This window comes from Ananas comosus, linkage group 16 (genome assembly GCF_001540865.1).
Source record: "Ananas comosus cultivar F153 linkage group 16, ASM154086v1, whole genome shotgun sequence".
In the NCBI taxonomy this organism is placed as follows: domain Eukaryota; kingdom Viridiplantae; phylum Streptophyta; class Magnoliopsida; order Poales; family Bromeliaceae; genus Ananas; species Ananas comosus.
In genome coordinates, this window is record NC_033636.1 from 479,978 (window position 1) to 502,897 (window position 22,920).

At 34.9% G+C, this 22,920-nt stretch overlaps 1 protein-coding gene and 2 long non-coding RNA genes across 4 annotated transcripts; 1 reads left to right on the forward strand and 2 right to left on the reverse strand.

Annotated features, from left to right (window-relative positions):
- Positions 2,345–6,366, forward strand: LOC109722276. Its single transcript, XR_002219439.1, has 2 exons — positions 2,345–2,902; positions 5,776–6,366. It is a non-coding gene; the product is annotated as an uncharacterized LOC109722276 (long non-coding RNA).
- Positions 4,743–11,576, reverse strand: LOC109722275 (26S protease regulatory subunit S10B homolog B). The gene is made up of 10 exons (XM_020250259.1): positions 11,390–11,576; positions 10,212–10,331; positions 8,834–8,970; positions 8,569–8,730; positions 8,325–8,411; positions 7,333–7,419; positions 7,068–7,205; positions 5,927–6,118; positions 5,717–5,815; positions 4,743–5,229 (listed from the first exon to the last, which is right to left on the reverse strand). Exons 1-10 carry the CDS (start codon positions 11,490–11,492, stop codon positions 5,155–5,157), a joined length of 1,200 nt encoding a protein of 399 aa, XP_020105848.1. The 5' UTR covers positions 11,493–11,576; the 3' UTR covers positions 4,743–5,154.
- LOC109722474 lies at positions 13,862–14,640 on the reverse strand. 2 transcript variants are annotated; one of them, XR_002219480.1, is made up of 4 exons: positions 14,468–14,640; positions 14,265–14,376; positions 14,061–14,192; positions 13,862–13,970 (listed from the first exon to the last, which is right to left on the reverse strand). It is a non-coding gene; the product is annotated as an uncharacterized LOC109722474 (long non-coding RNA). The 2 variants fall into 2 exon arrangements; XR_002219479.1 differs by having other exon boundaries at positions 14,265–14,397.

The following is a 22,920-nucleotide window of genomic DNA, read 5'->3' on the forward strand; positions in this document are numbered from 1 at the left end:
CTATCTCAAGGTATTGCAATCCTTCTCGATCGTTCATTTCCATTCTATTTGGATGTCAATTGATGTTTGGATCTCTAAATTGATGGTGGTTTTGATGCCGTATGCGTGATTTTATCACATCGTGTTTGGATTGGGGGTGTTGAAGTTGCTACTGTGAGCATTATTTCGGTAGAATCATTTCTTTGTGACAAGTTTAAGGATGCAATATGCTGTGGGTAATTCAACTTTTGGATCTCAATTGATGGTGGTTTTGATGCTGTATGTGTGATTTTATCACATCGTGTTTGGATTGGGGGTGTTGAAGTTGCTATTGTGAGCATTATTTTGGTAGAATTTTTTTTCTCTGTGATAAGTTTAAGGATGCGATAAGGTGATTTATATTGTGGGTAATTCAACTTTGGGGCTCAATAGAGGATGAGAGAGAGAGCTCATCTGGTGTCCTTTGGTGCTATACGTGTTAAAAACTAGTTTCGCATAGGAATGAATGATCCTCATAATCAAACTATAAATTGGTCGTCTTTTAATTGCGGTAGACATATTAAAATTTCTTGAATTGGCATTTTCTTCTCGTGAACAGGAAGTAGGGATGATTGAAAACAAAAGCATTTCAATTAAATATGACTAGTAATAGGATCTCTTTTGTGTGCACTTGGACAGGTTTTAAAGTTTGCAATACTAATTTGGGCTAGTTGCTCTTTGGTTATATTTGGATTACAAAGATATAAGTTCAACATAAGGTTCTGAAAATATCAAATCAGTTCTGCCACTTTGTTGTGGATTTGCTAGCCCTTTGGATCCAAATTAGTTTCGCCATTTCGTTGTGGATTTGCTAGCCCATTGGGAGGAGAAAGGGAGGGAACGAGAGAGAGAGAGAGATGTTGAGGGAATTTGTGGGCTATAAAGTATAACCACCATGTCAACATGTTGCCAATGGGTTTCCAACAAAAAAAAGAGAGGGGAGCAGAATAATCTAAGGCAGTGTTTAGTTGAGAAATAGAGTGGGGATACTGCTAGATACCCCCTATCCCTCCAAACATAATGGCGGCAGTAATTATTCCCACTTTGAAATTGAATGAGGAAATTATCTTCATAACAAGTTTATCCTTGGAATAACAAATGCATAGTGTAGCTTGGGCTTCATTCCAACTATTGCCTACTAATTTGAGCGAAACACAAGTGGTAATAACTAAATGCAAAGAAGTAAAATACTCATTAGGGAAAAATTTTCACTATCCCCAAAATAGAAACCTTCAGTCTAAGTAAAGAAAGGGAAGAACTTTGATTGGATCTTGTCTCACTTCGAGGGCCATGGTACTCGCTCCCATCCTGTTGGCTATGGCAACCTTTGTCTGCCCTTCTTTTATAGTTTCCTTTCTTCTCCTCTTATTTTCGCTCTTAATGGCAAATTTCTGGGTACAATCTTTTTTTTGTTGCCTTTAATCTGCTTTTGTATGGGTTATTTCTTGCTCTAGCTATTACATCTTGCATGGACAAATTTGTGGATTATAATCTTACTTTGTGGGAAAACTCTTTAAGTGTCACAAACTATGTTGGTCTAAACCTATATGGCTATTAATTTTCTTTCGGTTTTTGCTGACTTTGATACTAATACTGAATTTAGTCAGCATCTTCTTGTTGATCTCCTTCCGAGTTCGTCTTTTTTTTGTTTAGAAGGCTAGTAGTTATTTTGCTGATTAAGGCCCGACGAAAGGTCCCTTTCGAACAAATTACATGTCCGTGGACATGGTAAATATGCAAGAGTGTTATAGGAGGCTTTATTTCATCATGTCATTCTTTGCAATCTATAGGAAGCTTTGTGTAACATTTGAAAATCATAAAACTTCGGACGAAACCGTCCATGAAGTCATGCGCACATAAAACCACGGACATGTGTGCTTACGGGGATTGAGCATTCATGCGCGTACTCACCTTATTTGAAGTGGTAGGACTTTTGCATTGCATTGTTTACTCGGAGCAAATCTTTAGGAACAATATCATGCTAGTTGGGCATGAATCGTCTCTTTTTGACTATATATGTGAAATGCCATTCTTCATGTTCGTGTAGTATGCTAGTCTGCAAGAGCGCGATACTATTCAGCTTGATGATTAAACATTGAAATGCTCTGTTTTATGAGCCCGCATTTTCTATTGCGCAGTGAATTTTAACTCGCATGAAATTCCTTTCTCTTTAAAAAAGACGGAGCATGGGCTGTTGTTGGAATATTTTCCTAGTTGGAGCCAGTTTTACGCTGTTTCTTTTTTTGCGCTTATGCCATGTTTCTATTTTCGCTCTCCTGCAGGCAAAGGCGAAATCTCATAAGAAGGCCGAGGAGAAAAGTCATCACTAAACGGCAGGCAGGTTGTAGTCGGAAGATGTCGTAAAATCGAAATTATTGCAATAAATTCTGCAGTATATCTCTGCTCCTACTTTTTAGGCCTCTTTTTGGTATATATACAGGTAATCAAAACTAGAGAGGTGATATTGTTACTTCCTTTTCCTTTTCCTTTTCCTTTTTTTTTGAACTTCTCTGTAGTTAACTGCTATTGCTTGATGCATTCGAAACAGGAGGTTCTGTTGACTTGTTTGGAAACTGGTGAATAAACCTCTTTTTTAAATTGTTTCTACTGTTTAGGTGATGTTTGGTTTTGCGTAAAAGTTGTCGTAAAATGAAGGGTTAATTACACCATTGGTTTTTAACCTTTACCAGATGATTTTGGGTCCTTAACTTTTAATTTTTGCTTTAATGAAGCCAATTCTGTGTGGTAATTTTTTTGTTAGAATTAGCAGCGTTTTTAATGGCAGGGACTCGAATGAAACAAATATTTAACGCTGGGGGTCAACTTTCAAGGGATAAAAAAAAGTTGGGGCAGTAAAGATTGGTCCCGACTGGGGACAGATGGTGTAATTAAGATTATTTTTGGATTGTAGGATGATTATATTATATGCAATTCCATACCTAATATTAGGTTGTATGTATCGCAACAATTGTGTTAGTATACATTTTCTGCGGTCTCGGTGTAGGGATGTCAATGGGTATGGATACCCGAAATTTTATCCGAATCCGAACCCGAATGAAACGGATATATCCGATGTTAAATGGATATGGATTAGGATATGGATATCAAAAATAGAAACCCGACGGATATGGATTCGGATATGGATTTTGACTGTATACGAACCCGACCTGAACCCGAATTTATTTTGTATTATATATATATATATATATATATATATATATATATATATATATATATATATATATATTAAAAATTTAAATTTAATATAATATATTTTGAAATATTGAAAAAAGAAATAATTGTTTCGGGTTTAAATTTTCGGGTTCGGGTTTCGAATTTTTGGTCAGGTTCGGGTTTGGATATGGATTTTAAAAATCCGTCGGGTTCGGGTTCGGATTCGGGTCTCGGGTTTGGAGTCGGGTTTGGGTTCGGATTTTTGAAAATCCGTCCCGAATCCGATCCGTTGACATCTCTACGGTGGAGGACACAAAATCATACAAAGATGTGATTTTGCTTTTCACTTTGCTATTACGTAGTTTTACTTTTATTCCATCAGTAAGATCTGCCTTTAAGTAGGATACTAAATTAATATATTTTATAAATCACCGGATGACTATAAGGAAATATGAAAACATAGTTAACAAAATGCTACAAATTGTCACCCTGTAATTTGTAAAATATATAAGGCTAAATTATAGAAAATTTTCTTGTCAAAATTTGATTTTTCACTTTTTCTCCATATCATTTAAAAACTCACACTTTGTCCCCTTGTAACATGAAAAATGTGCACATCAACTTCTACCGTTAGTGATCCATTAGGGTTTCGTTATAAAATATTTTTTATGCCAAAAATATCCCTCCGCCCTCTTTCCTGTTGCTTCGCCTTCCTCCGCCTCGTCGCCGCCTCGCCCTTGCCCCTCCGCTCTCTTTCTTGTTGCTTCGCCTTCCTCCGCCTCGTCGCCGCCTCGCCCTCACCCACATCTTCGTTTGCGCCCGCAAACACCCTCTGCCCTCTTTCGCCGCCTCGCCTTCACCCTCGTTGTCCTTGCCCACCTCTCCATCCACACTCACCTTGATTTTCTCCTTCCTGTCGCCAAAATCGAAGGACGGCGAGGATGCAGGAGGAGAAGGGGAGAAATTTCGACGGCGAGGATGCAGGAGGTGGAGAAGAAAATGGAAAAGGTAGAGAAGAAAATAGCGACGGTTGAGAAAGATAATGGAGGAGACGAAAATGTTGATGGGCAAAATAATCATTTTATCATTACAGTACCCACCGTACCTTTCTGTGCATATTTTTTATTTTATAAGGAGGTAAAGTGTAAGTTTTTAAATCACAGAAAAAAAAGTGAAAAATCAGATTTTGACAGAAAATTTTTTATAATTTAACCAATATATAAATTAACTGTGTGATTTACAAATTTTATTGCTTTAATATCATACTTAAATGGCAATATGTCACAGGGTAGCAAAATAAAACACTTCAAATCACATAAATACCAAACTAAAAATGCCGATCATAATATCGAGGTTTCGAGCCTTTGTCCGCAGGCCTCGTTTTCAACTCAAAATGTATCCAAACAACAGATTTAAAAATTAAACTCCTCAAATCAACAAACCAAACCAAACCAAACTTAAATCCGGAATCTACGGTTTGGTTTCCTTTGTTTTTAATTTGGATGAGTCCTCAATACTTTTTCGACTATTAAACTAAAAACAAAAGGAAATTTTCGAGTACTCACTAGCAAATTATTTATAAGTGACAAGATACTACATGCGGATCAGTGCTGAAGCTCAACTTTTACCAAGATTAAATCATTTCTCATCTCATGTAAATGTTAATAATTTCAACCTCTTACAATTAAACTGCATTAGCAAATTACATTATACTTGCGAAACTCACCTCATAACAAAGGAAAAGAAGAGCATGGTGCAACACCAAATACACATGATGTTTCTGGGAGCACCCTATAAGGATAAAGAGCAGTTCCAAGAGTTAGCTTGATATGAAAAGTCGGAGCCCCGTGTCCCCGCCTCACCTGAAGAAAGAGCGCCTCGCCTGAAGAAAGAGCGACGGCACTACCGGCGGGAGCGATTTTAGGACTTGAAGAGAGTCATTGCGCGTCACCTGATAGGCTTCTAATCCTTTCCGAAATCTGCACTGTAGTGAGCGCTCGATTCGAGCTTCTTCGCTTCGTTTAGTTTCCTGACAGCCTGCGATAAGAGTCGAACGATAGTTCATTAGCTTAGATAACCTGTGATTGCTCCGAATATGAGGGAATAAGATTACACTATTAAAGTAAACACACAAACGGAATTTGACCTAGATAACCTATGTATAAATATATAACAAAGAACTTCAAGAAGCAACAGAAATTATCCCAACCATCGCAGCAGGCCTTTTCCTAGCCCGAAAGTCCAGAGCACCCCCAAAAGAAGCTTGTGGGAGTTGCTTCGACGCGAATTAGATTTTGATTTTGTGGCAAAATGTAGTAGTTTAGTTTTACTCATTGAATACACTTTGTTGAAACAAATTGCATGTTATATTTAGGTATAAGGACGCCTACGGCTATTTTGGTCAAAATTGGTAAAGATATGTTGTTATGTATAATTGTTACATAAGCTGAATATATTTTTAACCAATGCCTAAGTAAAATGCAGGTAATATTTATTTATTTTTAAGATAGAGCAGTTTATTTACCTTCATGAAATCCTCATGAATAACATAGTCGCGCTCCGCGCGGATTGCCGACATTCCAGCTTCAGTGCAGACATTGCGGAGGTCAGCTCCATTGAAGCCCTGCGAGAGAAGCTCTTTTACCGTGACGAGTGCATTGAAATAAACAAACGGGAGAGCACAGTTATCAGCGGCGATAGTATGTGCTTCTTACATAATGAGATGAGAACTCACCTCAGCAAGTTTGACAACTGCCTCATAATCTATGTCACCATGTTTTGCGATACCAGCAGCATGAATCTTCAGTATTTCCATTCTGGATTGTTCGTTCGGTAAGGGAATTTCGATCTTCCTGTCTAGCCGGCCTGGGCGAAGAAGAGCCGGGTCGAGAACATCTGGTCGGTTCGTCGCCATAATCATTTTGACCTAACACATAGTGGAGGGAAAAAGATGTAGATAACAAGCACTTAACATTGAAGGATATCTACTACATTGTGGAAAAACAGATGCCATTTCATTATTTATCTTTCAAGAAGATCTAGTTACAGTTAGAACAGCTCTCAACAAGCTTGCAACTCTAACTTAATTGTTGGAAAATCAGAAAATACATTATAGCTTGCTGAGTGTACAGTAGTTTGGAGCACATGAATGTTCAGTGAATACATGTCTACATATTTAATTCACAATATTTCTCTACTTTAATTTACAAAATAAAAGAAAGTTCGATATTGCGACCGAAAATTTTATGTAAAACATGAAACAAAATCAAAGTTAAAAAGAATGGTTTATGAATTTTATCTTCTAGTTGTTTCTTTTAAGTTAATTCAGCAACAGGTCATATTTTATGGTTCTAATAATTCCGTCGAGCAAACAATTGCTTCCTTGAACTACAAAGTAAAAAAGAATAGACAAATAAATTTGCATTCCACGATCCTTTCCAATGATCCAACTGAATTCGATCCCTTTATTCCAAGATCCTTTTTCAGGAATCCAACCGACATAGTTATTACAACTCCTACGCTGAAATTGTGCTCAGTGATGGAATAAATCGGAAAAATACTTGAAGGACTCATTGTTATTTCCTTTCTGCATATATGCTTCAGACGGACGATAATAAGTCTTCTATCACAACTGTGCAAGTAAAATTACTACTGTTTGGCTTTTGTCTCGAGTTATGGTGGCCTCCAAGCAACTACTATTATGAATATGAAATTTGGAACTCTTCAGTAATAAAAGCTTCCTCAATCTACTGTATTTTTTAACGGAAGAAGCCATCGCATAACATTATAGTTCCCACATTTCTTGCTTTTCTCAAAATTATCACATACACATTGATCTATGTAAAGAAAGTCATAAGACTTGGAAGAAAAGTCACCTTTCCGAGTTGATCAAATCCATCTAGTTGATTGAGAAGTTCCATTAGTGTTCGCTGGATCTCACGATCGGCACTGGTTCCCTCACTAAAACGACGCCCACCGATGGCATCGATCTCATCCATGAAAATGATGCAAGGCTAGAATAGGGCAAGAAACTCATTAGATTGTAAGCTCATCAGACTTATTATTAACTAAAGGAATGACTCTTTCTATGACAAAAAAACGTATAGTGATTTTAACAAAAAGAAAAGAGTATATACTTACTTGGTGGTCACGTGCGTAATTAAACATCTCCCGTATTAATCGTGCACTTTCACCAATATATTTATCAATGATAGCACTTGATACAACCTAGATATATTGAAACAAAAAATTAGATAAAGAATAGTTCAAGTGGTTCAAAAGATTTTAGCAATGTTCCAAAAAGCGGTTCATGTGGCCGCATATGCAGTGCGGTTCGGATCATAAACTGCACCGCATAAGTAATATGCGATGCGGTATGCAGTCCGACCGCACATGCTGCCCATATGCGGCTGCCTGCCGCATATGTGGTAAAGTTTTTTTTTTCCTTTTTTTCTTTTTTTTTAAGGTGGGATTGAAATACAATGTTGAATGAGATTGTTTGATTAACAATTATACATATACACATGACTATTTTCATACCAAATTAATTAATAATAAGGCATATAAATGAAATTATCTTTATATAAATATAATCTGACTATCTCTCTTGTTATTTTAGTAGATGTTATTCCTAATCTATCTAATAATTATATTTATAAATGTTGATGAATAATTTTGTAGTTGTGAGATGCTATTGTACTAGAGTTTTTTTTTCAAAGTNCATCTATTAAAATATTAATAAAATGTTTATAGGTGTTCAAAATATATATATGAATACTTCTAACAAAGCTAAATAGCTAAATTAAAAATTCAATTTATTTCTCTGTTTAATAATTAAGAGTAAATTACTAATTGTTAGTTTAGTGATACATATGTGCATATGACGTCCTTTACTTATAATTAATTATTTTAATTTGTGAATTCTGAATTTTTAATTTAGCTATTTAGCTTTGTTAGAAGTATTCATATATATTTTGAACACCTATAAACATTTTATTAATATTTTAATAGATGGACCGTGTATGCGTCCGCAAATACGCCAGGCATACCACACATGCGCTACGCCATAGGTAATCGCAGGGATATCGCATACCGCCTTTTGGAATATTGCGATTTTAGTCGGCAAAACTAACCTTGAGAAAGTTGGCATCTATATTACTAGCAATAGCTCGAGCTAATAATGTCTTCCCAGTTCCAGGAGGGCCATAGAGAAGGACACCCTGAAATCAAATAATCAATCCACAGTAAAGCTTATGTTTCATATTTCCGTTTCTATCTATACTGGAATGAAAATCTTCAATACATTGACTGCGGAAAGAAAAACGAAAATGCTGGGGCATAGTCCAATAGTGAAGTTAAGAAGCAGTTTAAAATTACCTTTGGTGGTTTAATTCCGACTCTGATGAATAGCTCTGGGTTCATTAGAGGGAGCTCAATCGATTCTCGGAGTTCTCTTATCTGGTCAGAGAGCCCACCTACAGCGGCGTAGCTCACATTGCCAGGATCTTCATGAAGCATATTATACACAACGGGATCGACCTGGAAAGGAAAGAAATTGAAATTGATCGGAATGGATGTTACTATTTGTTCACACTTTGTAAAAGGTCAATGCTAGTCAAGCATGAGAATGACAACAGAGTACCTCCCGTGGAAGAGCTCGCATGATGGTGAGCGTTGTCATGTCGAGAACTACACGGGTTCCAGCTGTGAGTTTTTCTTTGTCCACCTTACTACGGCAACCAACAACATATCTAGGGCCGCTACTCGCTTTAACAATTACTGCAATCAAGGTGATGTGTTAGTAACTAGTGGCTGACACATGTACTTTGAAAGTATCTTAGAATGCAGAAATGTGAAGTTTGAATAATGACAAACAAAAGGGACAACTTCAAAACTTTGCCAACTAAACAACAATGCAAGTTACAATTAAGCCCGTCGAAGTTGCAATAACATAACGTTTTATAAAACTTAGTGTCAATACCAAACATGAGGAAATAAAATTTCCCATGTGCAACATTAACATCACCAAAGGCAACAATAGTCCATTTATCAGGGTCCGCTATAAGGATCCTACCCCACCATTTACGTCCTTTCCAACAAATGTTTTTAACTAGTCTCACTACTCTATTATATCTCCTCTTTCTACTCTCTCCAACATCAGTTTAGATCCTTTTTTTTTAACTGCTTTTGTAGAGCTTAAATTGTCTTGGAAGTCTATGAAAAATCAGACAGTCCAAAAACCAGACATTAGACAGAAGCAATTAGACAGACAAGCAAGACCGACATTTCAATGTGGACCAGACCACACTATCAACTATATCATTACTATAAAATAGCAACTTCTGATAACATTAGCTATGTCTTTATTTCTAGCTGAACTTCTCTCATTCCTACTCTGATATTTTCTTACTTCTAAATATGTTTTCTTTCCATTAAAATGTGTGCAGGCCACCTCAAGTATAGGACATTTTGAAATAGGCCCTAAACATTATCTTTAACTGATTGGCAACCATTCAACCTTTGCTCGTCTCGACTCAATTGTTCAGTCAATTTCATTTAGGATTTCATTAAACTTAATGGCAATACCGTTACATTAAACTGCTCTATTTGCTTTTCAACTAGCAGACTGGATTTTGTTAATGGTTTAATATTTGCAGGCTAATCCATTTAATAGATAGTTACAAACTTCAAATAAACGATAACAGTAGTAATTATAGATGATAAACTATACAATCATCAAACAAAAGAGTTCGAGAAGAAAGAGCAGAAGGGAAAGAACAGAAAAAGAAAAAAGACGAAGATGTCTTAATGGACAAAGCATTTGACTCATGAAGCAAATGACAAATGTGCATGCCAATTTTTCTGCAAGTAGAGAAGAAGACAAATGTAAAATTAGAAAAACTGCCACTTTGTAATAAGTCAATTTGCATTTGCATCAATCAATCAAAGCACACCAAACTAGCCAATGTTACCAGAAGCATTTCCATAAAAATGAGTAGAGGAGATTCATATATACTTACGTCTTTCATTGTCGAGCGGCCGAAGAACCTCGCCTATAATTTGTCCTACACTTTGGAGCGACTTCAAGTCATCTTCGGTCTTGGCAAACTCCTTTTTTGCGGCCCGCAGGTTCTCCCTAGCTGCATACATAAATCACACATAAATAAGTAAAGCTAAGAAAACATTCTAACAATGCAAATTGCAAACCGATCAACATTGAGATAAAAACATGCAAAGTTGAAAGATATGCTTTAATCTCTTTAGAAACAGCACAAAATAAAACGTCGCCAACAAAATTAACAGGTTAGAATCAAATGGAAACACATATAGCTATCCAATAATAATTAAATCTCACAAAGATTAGGAGACTATATCAAATCTAATCATTAGGAGAACTATAGGGGTTCCTTTATTAGCTATCCCAAAAGAACAATTGATCAGTCGGTTGATTGGCGGCTGAAACTTCGTATGTTAACATTCCGAGCCGAGGTCTCAACTTGCCAAATTTTTTAAAGCATTGATCAACAAAGATTGAAACCCAGTTCATAATTCGCCCCAAAAAGGGAGGAAAGAAAAGAGTATTCTAAGCCAAGGTGTAAATTAGTTCAAACGATTTGATTCCTTGATCAATAGAGATCAATGCCCAGTTCATAATTCGGCCAAAAAAAAGGGTGAAAAAGAGCATTCTAAGCCAAGTTCTCAACTCGGCGCAACTTTTCAACCCATCACTCAACAGAGATCAAAATCCAGCTCTTAATTCGCCCAGAAAAGGGGGGAAATTTGAGGGCATTTAAACCCAAGGTCGAAACTTGGCCAAACCTTTCGGTTTCTCAATCAAAGAAGATCAATACCCAGTTCATAATTCGCCCAAAATTGAGGGGAAAAAAGAGCATTCAAAGCCAAGTTCTCAACTCGGCGCAACTTTTCAACACATCACTCAATAGAGATCAAAACCCAGTTCTTAATTCGCCCAAAAAAGGGGGAAAATCTGAGAGTATTTAAACCCAAGCTCGAAACTTGGCCAAACTTTTCGATTCCTCAATCGAAGGAGATCAAAACCCAGCTCCCAATTCGCCCAAAAAAAAGAGGGAAACAAGATCAATCCACGCGAACATGCAAAGAGAGAGAGAGAGAGAGAGACAGTGATATAGAGAGAGAGAGGTTAGGGTTAGGGTTAGGGTTAGGGTTGAGGGATTACCGGTGCGGAGGCGGGAATCGAGCTCCTTGTGCTGGAGGAGCTTCTTCCTGTAGTCGGCGACGGCGCTGCTGCGGCGGCGCGCTGCGTCCTCCCCCTCGCTCATCCTCTCCGCGCTCTCTTCGCGTCGCGTTGCGTTGCCGCTGCCGCTGCCGCGAAGCTCCCCCCCTCTCTCTCTCTCTCTCCCCCTCTCTCTCTCCCCCTCTCTCTCTCACTCGGTATTCGAAAGCAAGAGGAGGAAGAGAACGAAAACCCAAAAACACCAAAAAAGAAAAAAGAAAAAACGCTTCTCCAAAACAAAAGAAGAAAAAACGCTCCTCCAAAACACAGTATATAGAGAGAGAGAGAGAGAGAGAGAGAGCTTGTTGCGGAAGCAATGAAGTGAGGTGGGCTCACTAGTGGGCCGGTAGAAATTAGGCCCAATATGGCCCATACTTCAACTCGTGTTTACAAAATCAAAAATAAAACAAATAAAAAAGGAAAAATTTCAGATATCACTTCTGTGGTTTCGTACTTTCTCACTTTAGTACCCTCTGGTTTAAAACATATCAAGGTGGTTTCGTACTTTCTCACTTTAATACCCTCTGGTTTAAAGTCTATCAAAGTAGTACCCTGTGGTTTCATTTTTCTTTTTCTTTTTCTTTTTTTTTATCCATTTCACTAATTTTTTTCGTTAAATCAGTGACAAAATTAAAACTAAAGGGTACTAAAGTAAATATTCAATAAACTTAGATGGGGCATCTGAAGTTTTTTTGTATATAATTGAATGAAATATTAACGAAGGAGCTGACGAAAATAGAAAAATAAAACCACAAGGTACTAACTTGATACACTTTAAACCACATGGGTGGTATTTGAAGTTTACCCAAATAAAAAATATAAATAATTTATCTAAACTATGAATCATTTTGAATTAGCAATCCAACATTTTCAAACTTTTAATTTTATTATCCAACTTTTCAATTTGTCCGGTTTGAGTAAATCAACAGTACTTTGATTGATCTTAAACTAATTTCTTAATTTAAAGAATTTATAGTTGCGAGAATTACATCAAGTATAATAACTAAACCAGTAACGATAGTTTAAATTTTAAAGTCAAAGTGCCGTTGATCGACTCAAATCAAATAAATTGAAAATTTTGGATAATAAAATTAAAATATTTTCGGTGTAGTTCTGCACCATTTATAATGCTACATTACTGATTAGATTACATTCCAGATGAACCAAATTGTCACGCCCCGGATATCTCGTTCCCCGGGCACGCCGACAAATCCGCCGTATACAAAGGAATTTCCCCTGTATACGAAGCGTCAAAGTACCTGAAGAAATACGATACTACAAACAGTAGCATAGAGCTGCTCAAAAAAACTAAATAACTGAGTTTCATATACATAGCTAGAATCCAAAATACAAGGCTACTCGCATTGGCGAGTTAAACAACTATGTACATAAACTCCAAAACAACAACTACCTGCAGTAGGGGAAAGCCTCTAGCTCTGACTGTCGGGTAGGGCTCTAGCTCGCAACGCCCTTGCCTCGATCCTGGTCGGCGGAAGATGCAGCAGCCGGCACCTGTGGCTCTGCAAAACAGGAGTAACAACTGGGCGTGAGAACTACTGTAAAAACAGGTAGTCCTCAGTGGGTGCCGCCCAAAACAACATCGGTCTACCCACTAAGTCTACAGAAGGGAGCAAGAGTAGTCAGAAAAGCAGGAAGTAAACTCTACCGCTATCAATTACTACACTATCATGCTCTATACTAACCAACTGCAGGAATTGTCCAATTTGACCCAATCCAATCGGGACTGTAAACATACCCGTCCCGGGGACTGTGAATACACCCGTCCCTGCCCCGTTGTGACTGTCCAGCTACCTCCACACTAACTGGTCCGTGGAGAGCAAGTCCAACTGGCATGAGCGACACCAACGCGAAAGCACAAGCCTGACTCCGGAGTGGCACTCGTGGGCGCTACCCAACCGAGTATGCAGCGTATCTCTGTCGAGCTCAAACAGGCTCTGAAAAGCCAAAGTCAAGAAATCGACTCTAACTGGTCTAACAACCAACGAGTAACGTGCCCTCAGCACAATCTGACGCCAAAAAGGCGATACGGGTCCACCGTCACTCTAACGGCACCCCACAGTCCGGAACAACCTGAACAACACTGTAAAAATCCACTCGGCATACCAGCACGAGCGTAAATGTATACTAAACCACCTGGAGTACTCGTCTCGAGGATACTGCGACAGTACAATTTAATAACGGCTCCTAGAGCTAAATCAGGCAGTTTAATCAAGTGACAGGTCCAAATCGCAAGTTTTCTCCTAATTCAATTCCCAAGTCCAACATGTATAACCTATTCAATTTATTACCACATGCTCCAAATTCAGATATGCAATCTACCATTTAATCCATGAATTCGAGCTAGAATAGATTATCCAAAAATTGAAAACTATACATGTCGACGATTAGAACTTAGGAGTCAAAACCGATGTAACCCACCTCTCAAGCAACTCCTGGCAGCGAAGAAAGTGGCCCGGATCCAAAATGATCCCTCGCTGGTCCGTCGAAGTCCCCGGTTCTCCTGCTGCGAAGAAGTAAACCCAATTACACTCAAAATCACGAAATCTGCCCAGAAAACAGCAGCGAAGAAAGCATTAAATCCGACCAAGCTAACCTTATCCAAATTCAGCAAACAAGGGTTCTGAAGCTTCGTCTCAAAGTCACGAATCCAATGGTCCAGGTTTCGCTGAATTCCGACGCTCCTACGCAGAGAACGGGCCAGAATACGAAACGTCGACGCTGGAACCTGCGAAACAGCATCTCTGAAATCTGCTCGGCAAATAGCAACTCAGTAAAAAGGGATTTCGACAGAGCAAACCTTCTCCAAATCGGGCGAGTAAGGATCCTATGGATTCGTCTCGAAGTCTCGGTTTCAACGAACTAAATCTCGTCGAAATCCGATGCTCCTACGTCGTGTACGAGCTGAAATACTAACAGTCGACGACAAGATCCTGCGAATCAGCACTTAAGCTCGAATTGATGATATCCGAAGTATGCGCAGCAATTCCACAGAGCACTCACCTCGATAGATCCTCAAGAGTCGGCGCAAAGTCGAGGACGACGGAAATCCACGCCCGCCCAAGCTCCTCACAGCACCAATACGACACAACGTGCGCCCGAACGGCTCCGCGGCACCACGTCGGCGACGAAACTCCACCCGAACTCCACCTTGCTCACAATCGGTTCTAGAGAGAGAGAGAGAAGAAGAAAATGCAAAGTTAATTAAGGAGGCGGAGGTTGCAACCCTCTAATGGATAAGCATCCATGCATGCATGCATGCATGGGGGCACGTGTCATCCTATACATAGGTATAAGGATACTACACAAATGTTGTAATTCCGGTAGGATTGTCTGTAATCCTGTCAAGATAATCCAAACCAAACGTGCCTTAAAGGTTAATTTTTTATTTTTTTAATTTTTAGATTTTTTTGGTAATTTTATTTTATTTATCTCAATGAATAAATAAATAAATAATTCAGTGCAACTTTTTTAGAAAAACCCTTTCCTACCACCACCCCAAAAAAAAAAAAAAAAAAATCTAAAAAATCTTGGGTAAACTTCAAATACCACTCCTGTGGTTTCGTATTTTCTCACTTTGGTACCAGCGGTTTAAAGTGTATCAAGTTAGTGTCTTGTGGTTTCATTTTTATTTTTTCGTTAGCTTTTCTGCTAATATTTCATTAAATTATATACAAAGAACTTCAGATACCCTACCTAGGTTTATCGAATATTCACTTTAGTACCTTTAACTTTGTCGCTGATTTAACAAAAAAAATTAGTGGAATCGATAATAAAAAGATAAAAATAAAACTACATGACACTAACTTAATACACTTTAAATCACAAAGTATTAAAGTAAGAAAGTGTGAAACCACAGGAAAAGTTTTCCCAAAAATCTTTGAGGCAGCAAGAAGCGTTGACTTGTTCCCAAAGCAAGGGGGCAATAATACTGGACGTGTAACAATTAGGCCCAAAAACGCGTAAATAACATGGACCGGATTTTAATTGGCCCATGTACCCGACCTGACCCGACCCAATCCAAAGTGTTTGGGCCTTCTTGGGCCTAAAAATAAGAGACCTGCGAAAAAGTCGAAAAAAAGGAGAAAATTATTTTTAGGCTCACTTACAAAAAAAAAAAAAAGAAAGAAAATATCCATGTACTTTATGTGTTGCGTCAATTATCCATTCTGTAGTCTTTTATCTAACTGATCGATATATATAGTAGAAAATAGTTTATGACCAGTTTTTAACACACGAGCTCACACGTATGGCGGATAATATATGTTGACACATCTGCTCACGTGCATGATGGATATTATGTAATAGTCACGCGTCCACTGACTGGAGAGATAATGGATGCAACGACAGAATAATACATACAAATATGCGACAAAATGGCTGATGTTAGAATCGAGAGAATGAAAATGACAATGAAATAATAAGCAAAGTTATATATGGAAAAAAAAAATGCAGATATGAGAATCAAATTTAGAGTTTCTTAAAGCAAAGAGGGCTTAGTGGTATGCATCTTTCTATCTCTCTCTATTTCATTGTAGGGGTGGCAATCCAGCTCGTTGTTCGCGAGTCAGCTCGTGTTCAACTCGAAATGAGCTCGAGATCGAATCGCTTGTTTAATAAACGAGCCGAACATGAGCCGAATTTTTCGGTTCGTTTATTAAATGAGCTGAACACGAGTTAGGGTCAGCTCGCTCATGTTCGGCTTGATAACAGCTTGAATACATATATTTTATATTTATATATATAAATAAATAATTATATATAATATATATATTTTTTATTATTTAATTTTTAGCAAAATAAAGCTCTAAAGGCGAGCTCAATTATAAAAGAACTCATTTATATGTAAAGTTTCAACTATTAGATCAAAGTTTAATGGATAAGATTTTATAAATTTAATTTTTATATATATTCAATATAATACTTTTAACTTTATTGTTCGTTGGCCAGCTCGTGAGCCAGTTCGTGTTCGGCGGCTCGTTTATTAACGAGCCGAACACGAGTTAAATTTCGAGCTGGCCAACGAACAATAAATTAAAAAGGATTAGATTAAATATATATAATAAAGCCTAATGGGTAAAATTTTATAAATTTATTTTTTATATATATCCAATGTAATTTATTTAACTTATTGTTCGTTGGCCAGCTCGTTTATTAANAATACAAAAACTCACTGCAAAAAAAGATAAACTTTAAGTACCATGGTTTTACACTTTCTTACTTTAATATCCCGTGGTTTAAAGTGTATCAATTTAATACCCTATAGTTTTTTTTTTTTCTTTTTGTCAGCTCATCCATTAACATTTCATTAAAGTATATACAAAAAAACTTCAGATATTCCACCTAAAGTTATCGAATATTCACTTTAGTACTTTTTAGTTTTAACTTTATCACTGATTTAACAAAAAAAAATAGTGAAGAGAATAATAAAAAGAGAAAAATAAAATCACAGGGTACTAAATTTATGAGAAATGATTCGGTACTTTTTTTTAAAAAAAATAAAAAAGATCTTAACCATTGATTAATAGAGGGTAAAAATGTAACTTTAATACTTAGCAGGTAAAAAAATTATTTTATTCAAGGTTAGTTTGGTAATTAAATAATACAATATTTAAAGAAACTTTTAATTGAGATCCTAACTTTATGCATTAATTAGCACTAATTTAGGAAATTAATTGATTAACCAAATTTATGCAATTATTAGGCATTAATTTAGGAATCTACTTTAAATGTTTTAGTGTTTCTCAAATTATGCATTAATTTAAATTATAGAAATTTTAGAAATAGTTTTATTTCTAAATACGATGAATTTAAATTTTAAAAATTAAATATTTAAAATTTAAAAGTGAAATTTAAATTAGAGGAGTTTCATATTACTATTTAAAAACTAAAATTCTACCAAGATTTAAAATACAGTTTATTCGCACCAGTTTAAAACGTAATGCATAAAAAACTTAGAGAGTAAGATTTCTACAACTAGATTTCTCTAGAGGAATTTCATATTACTATTTAAATTTTAAATTCAATGATTTAAAAACTAGATTGAACCGATTGATTTGACTGATCAGACTTTGACCTATTCTATCAAGAATCTGATTTTAACCTATTGAACCGAATAACATTAAGAACAATTTGGAACCGGTAAAGATAATAAATATTTTAAACAGAATGATAATTTAACTGTTAGAGCTAATAAATATTTTAAATATAATTTTAAACATATAAATTAAAAAGATTAGAATTATTGGTGAGAAAAAAAATAGTTAGGAATTTGAATTCGAATCTGACTAACAATCACAAAACTTATTTCCGAACTCGACGGATTTCAAAAATCCATATCCAAATTCAAAACTGACCAATTTTTCGAAACCCAAAACCAAACCTAAACCAGAAGACTAGAATTCAAACAATTATTTCTGTTTACCATATTTCAAAGTATTTATATGAAACTTAAATTTTTAAAATATAAATTTGAATATAATATTAAATTTTAAATTTAAAAGTGAAATTTAAATTAGAGGAATTTCATATTACTATTTAAAGTTTAAATTCAATGATCATATTGTCAAATCATTTGAAATTTTTCTTATATGAAATGCCAAATTATGAAAGGAAAGATAGAGAGAGAAAAAGGAAACAAAAAAAAAAAAAAATTTGAAAAATATAATAGATGTAAAATGACTAAATTGCCTATGTATTAAAAGACAAAAATATTCTTTTTTGAGGTACCTGGTAACCGGTACCTCTTCCAAAGTGACCTGCTATTGCAGGTCATAATTTTAAAAAAACTAAATCTGAACCGTTAAATACGCGTGAATGAACGGTAACTAAAAAAAAAAAGTATAGAAGCATTACTCTAAATTTATATATACACTTTAAACCATATAGTACTAAAATAAAAAAGTGCGAAATCACAGGAGTGGTATTTGAAGTTTTTCTTAAAAGAATCTCAAGATAACAACGCTCAGAAGAAGCGTCCCTAAGCGTGCTTACAATATAGCAAATACTGACGCTTAAAAAAGCGACGTCCTATGAAACCTCTATTGTATCAAATAAATTTATTAAACAATAAACTTTATTATTACGTTTTAGTTTTCCGACGCTTTAAAACGTCAGAATATATTTTATCGATACTTGGCATAAGCGTCGGTATATACGTGGCGACTCTTCATTTGCAGACACTTTAACTAACGCTTTAGATATGACGGTAGACTATATTAGAACGTTTTTAAGTATCGTTAAATATTAAAAAAAAAGTGTCCTTAAATGTTAATTTTTTTGTAATGTCTGGAACTCTAATTTCATGAACTATAAAATAGCCCAAAAGTAAAGTTAGATCCACATAAAATGAAAGGTTTATTTTTATATTTTCCAAATTTAAGCCATGCTCATGATGAGGACCAGGTCATAATTTGAGCACCTTTAGTGCTAACTGCTAAGTCGGGGCCCATCCCACCCCTCCCTTTGATATTTAAATTACTTATAAAAAATTTTATCAACCCTTATCTTCTACTCCAAAAAAAAAAAAAAAAAAAAAAAAAAAAAAAAAGGCAAAATGTGCTAAATAGTCCTTGTATTATCCTAATATTGCAACCTTCTCCTTATACTTTCTCTTGAACCCTTTTACATGTATTGGCACTTTATGAAGTTTTCAAAAATAATATTACATAATTTTACTCTAAGAACCAATCTATCATCTTGAAACAAGAAGTTGAAGAATATTTTTTATTTTTAAGGAATAATTTCATACAGTCTTTCTGTAAAGATATCGAAAAGTAGATATTATTGTTACCATGAGCTCACTATTTATTTTTTAACAGAAGATACGTGAAATGCCAATTTTCTCATCACAAATATCTTGTCAAAAGCCCTAACTGTTAGAATCATACAGAAATATCCTTCCAAAAAATTTTTAATGGTCTTCTTCTTTCTATAAAAAAACTTAACTTAATTCACCATTGTCGCAACCTCTTCTCTACCTCATCTTTCACTTTTTTTCTCCTTTACCTATCTACTACTGATTCCCCGACGCTTGACATGAGCAAAGAAACATCTGTCATAAATGAGTCGAAACGGAGAATCCCCAGTTATGGGTTCGAAACTAGTATAAGGAAGGGGAAGAGAAAAAATAGTTTTCATTGTTAAGGTTATTGATAGAACTAGAGGAAATAGAGTTTTGATTGAGAGGAGAATGTATAATATCCGAAGGGTAAAATGGTCAATTTACTTCACTCAATAACCAAGGTTAAATATATTTATGGTTAACTATATTTTCCTTACGGACGCTAACAGTAGCGGTATATTTGAAATCGTTAAGACTTTTTAAAGGATAAATTTGAAAACTTGAACTTTGTAGAAATATATCTGTTATTCGCTATTTTTTACATAGAGCTGTACGAAATTATTCCTATTTTTAAATATCGGCAACTAAAATTAAATATTTGTAAAAATGCGGACCCTAAAGTTTTTTAAAGTTAAAAGGACATGGAGTGAGTTGCAATATCAGAACAGTCCAACGATTTTCCGTACATTTTTCACCCTAGTTTGAATTTCATTTCTTAATTCATGCATGGATCTACAAGCCATTTCAGGTTGTGATCTTGTTTCTCATTGGATTTTTTAAATCCCAAGGAGAGGAATTAAAATTCTCGATGAGGAACCTTTGTTGAGTTCTAGACTTAGTATTTCTCTTTCCTAAATGATCTTTTTTTTTTTCTATTTTCAAGTGTTTATAGAATGTTAAATATTAACATAGAAATACTATTCTTAGGTAGCTAAATCTTTGAAAAAATAACGGTTGTTTTACATAATTTAACATAATATTAAAATAGAAGGTTTTGAGTTCGAGTCTTGATAAACTCTTTGCTTCATTTAATTTTTTTCTATTTAATTGAAGTCCACATTTTTAGCATATCAAAAATCTCAATCCTAAATAGGGTATACCCCTGTTTAATCAAAAATAAAAAATCTCAAGCCTAGGCCTTAGGAGGAGTGTTGAATATAAATATTAAAAACACTATTCTCTAGCCGTTTAAGTTTTCAAAATGTAACAGCTGGTCATGATAGAATCTAATATGGAGACAACAATGTTACCTATATATCTATCTATAAAATGTAAATTTTACACTCTACTCATCCAAAAGCTATTATCTTCTTATTTTTCTTCTCATATTTTTTTTAATACTAAAAATCTAAAAGAAGTTTGCAAATTATAGTATGAGTTGAGTGTAAGATGTATACTTGTAGATAATTGTACACATAAATGCAATTTTCTTTTAGGGGTATAATTAACGCAATTTTCTTGTAGGGCCTACGAGAAACTTGAAAAAAAAAGAAGAAAACTACATATAAATATCGTTAATAATGCACGCAGTTAGAAATACAGTAATTTTATATACTTACATTTAACCCAAGTAGCATTCGATCACNTTTTTTTTTTGGTTTGTAGATCTTAATACTTTCCGTGGGGTCGATGGTGAAATGAAGTGAAATTTTTTACATTTCCGGGAAAGAGATGAGTGGGCAGATAAGATTACGTATCCTACGATTGAATGATTCTCTCCAAATATTGCACTTCTAGCTATGTCTAATTTGAGCGTAGATCAAAATGCAGCATTTGGACCTTTAACTGTATTTTCAACTACTTAATTACAACTATAGTAAACCATTTTTTTTTTTTTGGGGGGGATAAAATGTATAGAGAACCTCTGCATTTTAGCTCTTTTGCAAATAGGGGCCAGGCTTTTAATTTTGTTATGTAATTACATTCTTAAATTTTATCAAATAGTTCAATAGGCTCCTATCCTCAAGTGAATTAACTACTTATACTGCTATTTTGATCGGAAGTTGTTCATGTAATCTTATAAGACTTCAAAATATAAATAGAATCTTTTTTTTTCTATTCTAATTTTGATAATTAAGTTTAACGATTGTAGTAATGGTTGAACCAAACATCAACATTTATCTTTTTTACATGTTAGAATACAAAAAGAAATATTTGTTTTTTAATGTATTTTAAAGCTTTATTAAACTATATTCAATATATAGGACAAAAATAATTTTGTAATTAATACTTTTAATTGAAGAGACAGATCTATTGAATTGAAGTTCAGAGGGTCTTTATACTTTCTTTTTTTTTTGGAAAACTTGGAAGACCACTCATGTGGTTTCGCACTTTTTCGCTTTACTACCCTGTGATTTAAAGTGTATTAATTTAGCACCCTATGGTTTTGCACTTTCTCACTTTAATATCCTGTAGTTTAAAATGCATTAATTTAGTACACTGTGGTTTCATTTTTCTCTTTTCGTCGGCTTCTCTGTTAATATTTTGTTAAATTATATACAAAAAAAACCTCAGACACCCTACTTAGCTTTATCGAATATTTACTTTAGTACCCTTTAGTTTTAACTTTGTCGCTGATTTTTTTTTCCTCCATTAATATTTCGTTAAATTATATACAAAAAACTTCAGATACCCTACCTAGGTTTATCGAATATTCACTTTAGTACCCTTTAATTTTAACTTTGTCACTGATTTAACGAAAAAAATTAGTAAAATGGATAATAAAAAGAGAAAAATAAAACCACTGGGTACTAACTTAATACACTTTAAACCAAAGGATACTAAAGTGAGAAAATACGAAACCACATAGGCTAACTTAATACATTTTAAACCACACACAGGGTAATAAAGTGAGAAAGTTTGAAACTACAAGGGAGGTATTTGAAGTTTACTTTTTTTTTCTTTTCTTATTCGCATGTCTATAGTAGTATCTATATTATAGCTTTTTTATATTTATATTTTTTTAAAGAGAGAAAGATAGCAATCTAAGCGCTTTTCTAGTTTTTTTTTTATAAATAAACTCAATTAAAAATATAAAATAATCATACCTCAACATGTTATCTCGAATATGATATTTCGAATACCAACCATTCAGTTCTTAACCAATTATATTATAAATAACTAGCTTGAAACGTAGGAAACCAAACATTCCCAACACTTAGCGAGGCAAAAGGTGGAGAGATTAATTAAAAGCAACTAAAACTTGGTCCCCAAGCTAGAGATATTCGGCACCCAAAAGGATTTCGTTGCCGAGTTTCTAAACATATAATTCCACTGCTTCTTTTAGATCAATAGTTGGCTCTTTAATTAAATAATAATGAATCTTATTTAAAGAGCACGCCACTGCTAGCTAGGAAACAGCAAAAGTTTAAATAAAGCACTAGAAAAATTATTCAAAAAAGAATATAAAAGCATTTGGAATATTTGTTAGTGTATGTGTATGTGTATGTGTATGTGCATATGTGTGTGTGTGTGGCCCCCAAATTAAGGGAGAAGGTGCTTTGGCTCCTTAGCTACTTTGTTCTCTCTCTACTTTGCCCTTTTATGAAGCTCTGTATCTATTACTCATGGCTTAAATCTAACATGGCTAAATTTGCAGTTTTTGTTCCGAAAC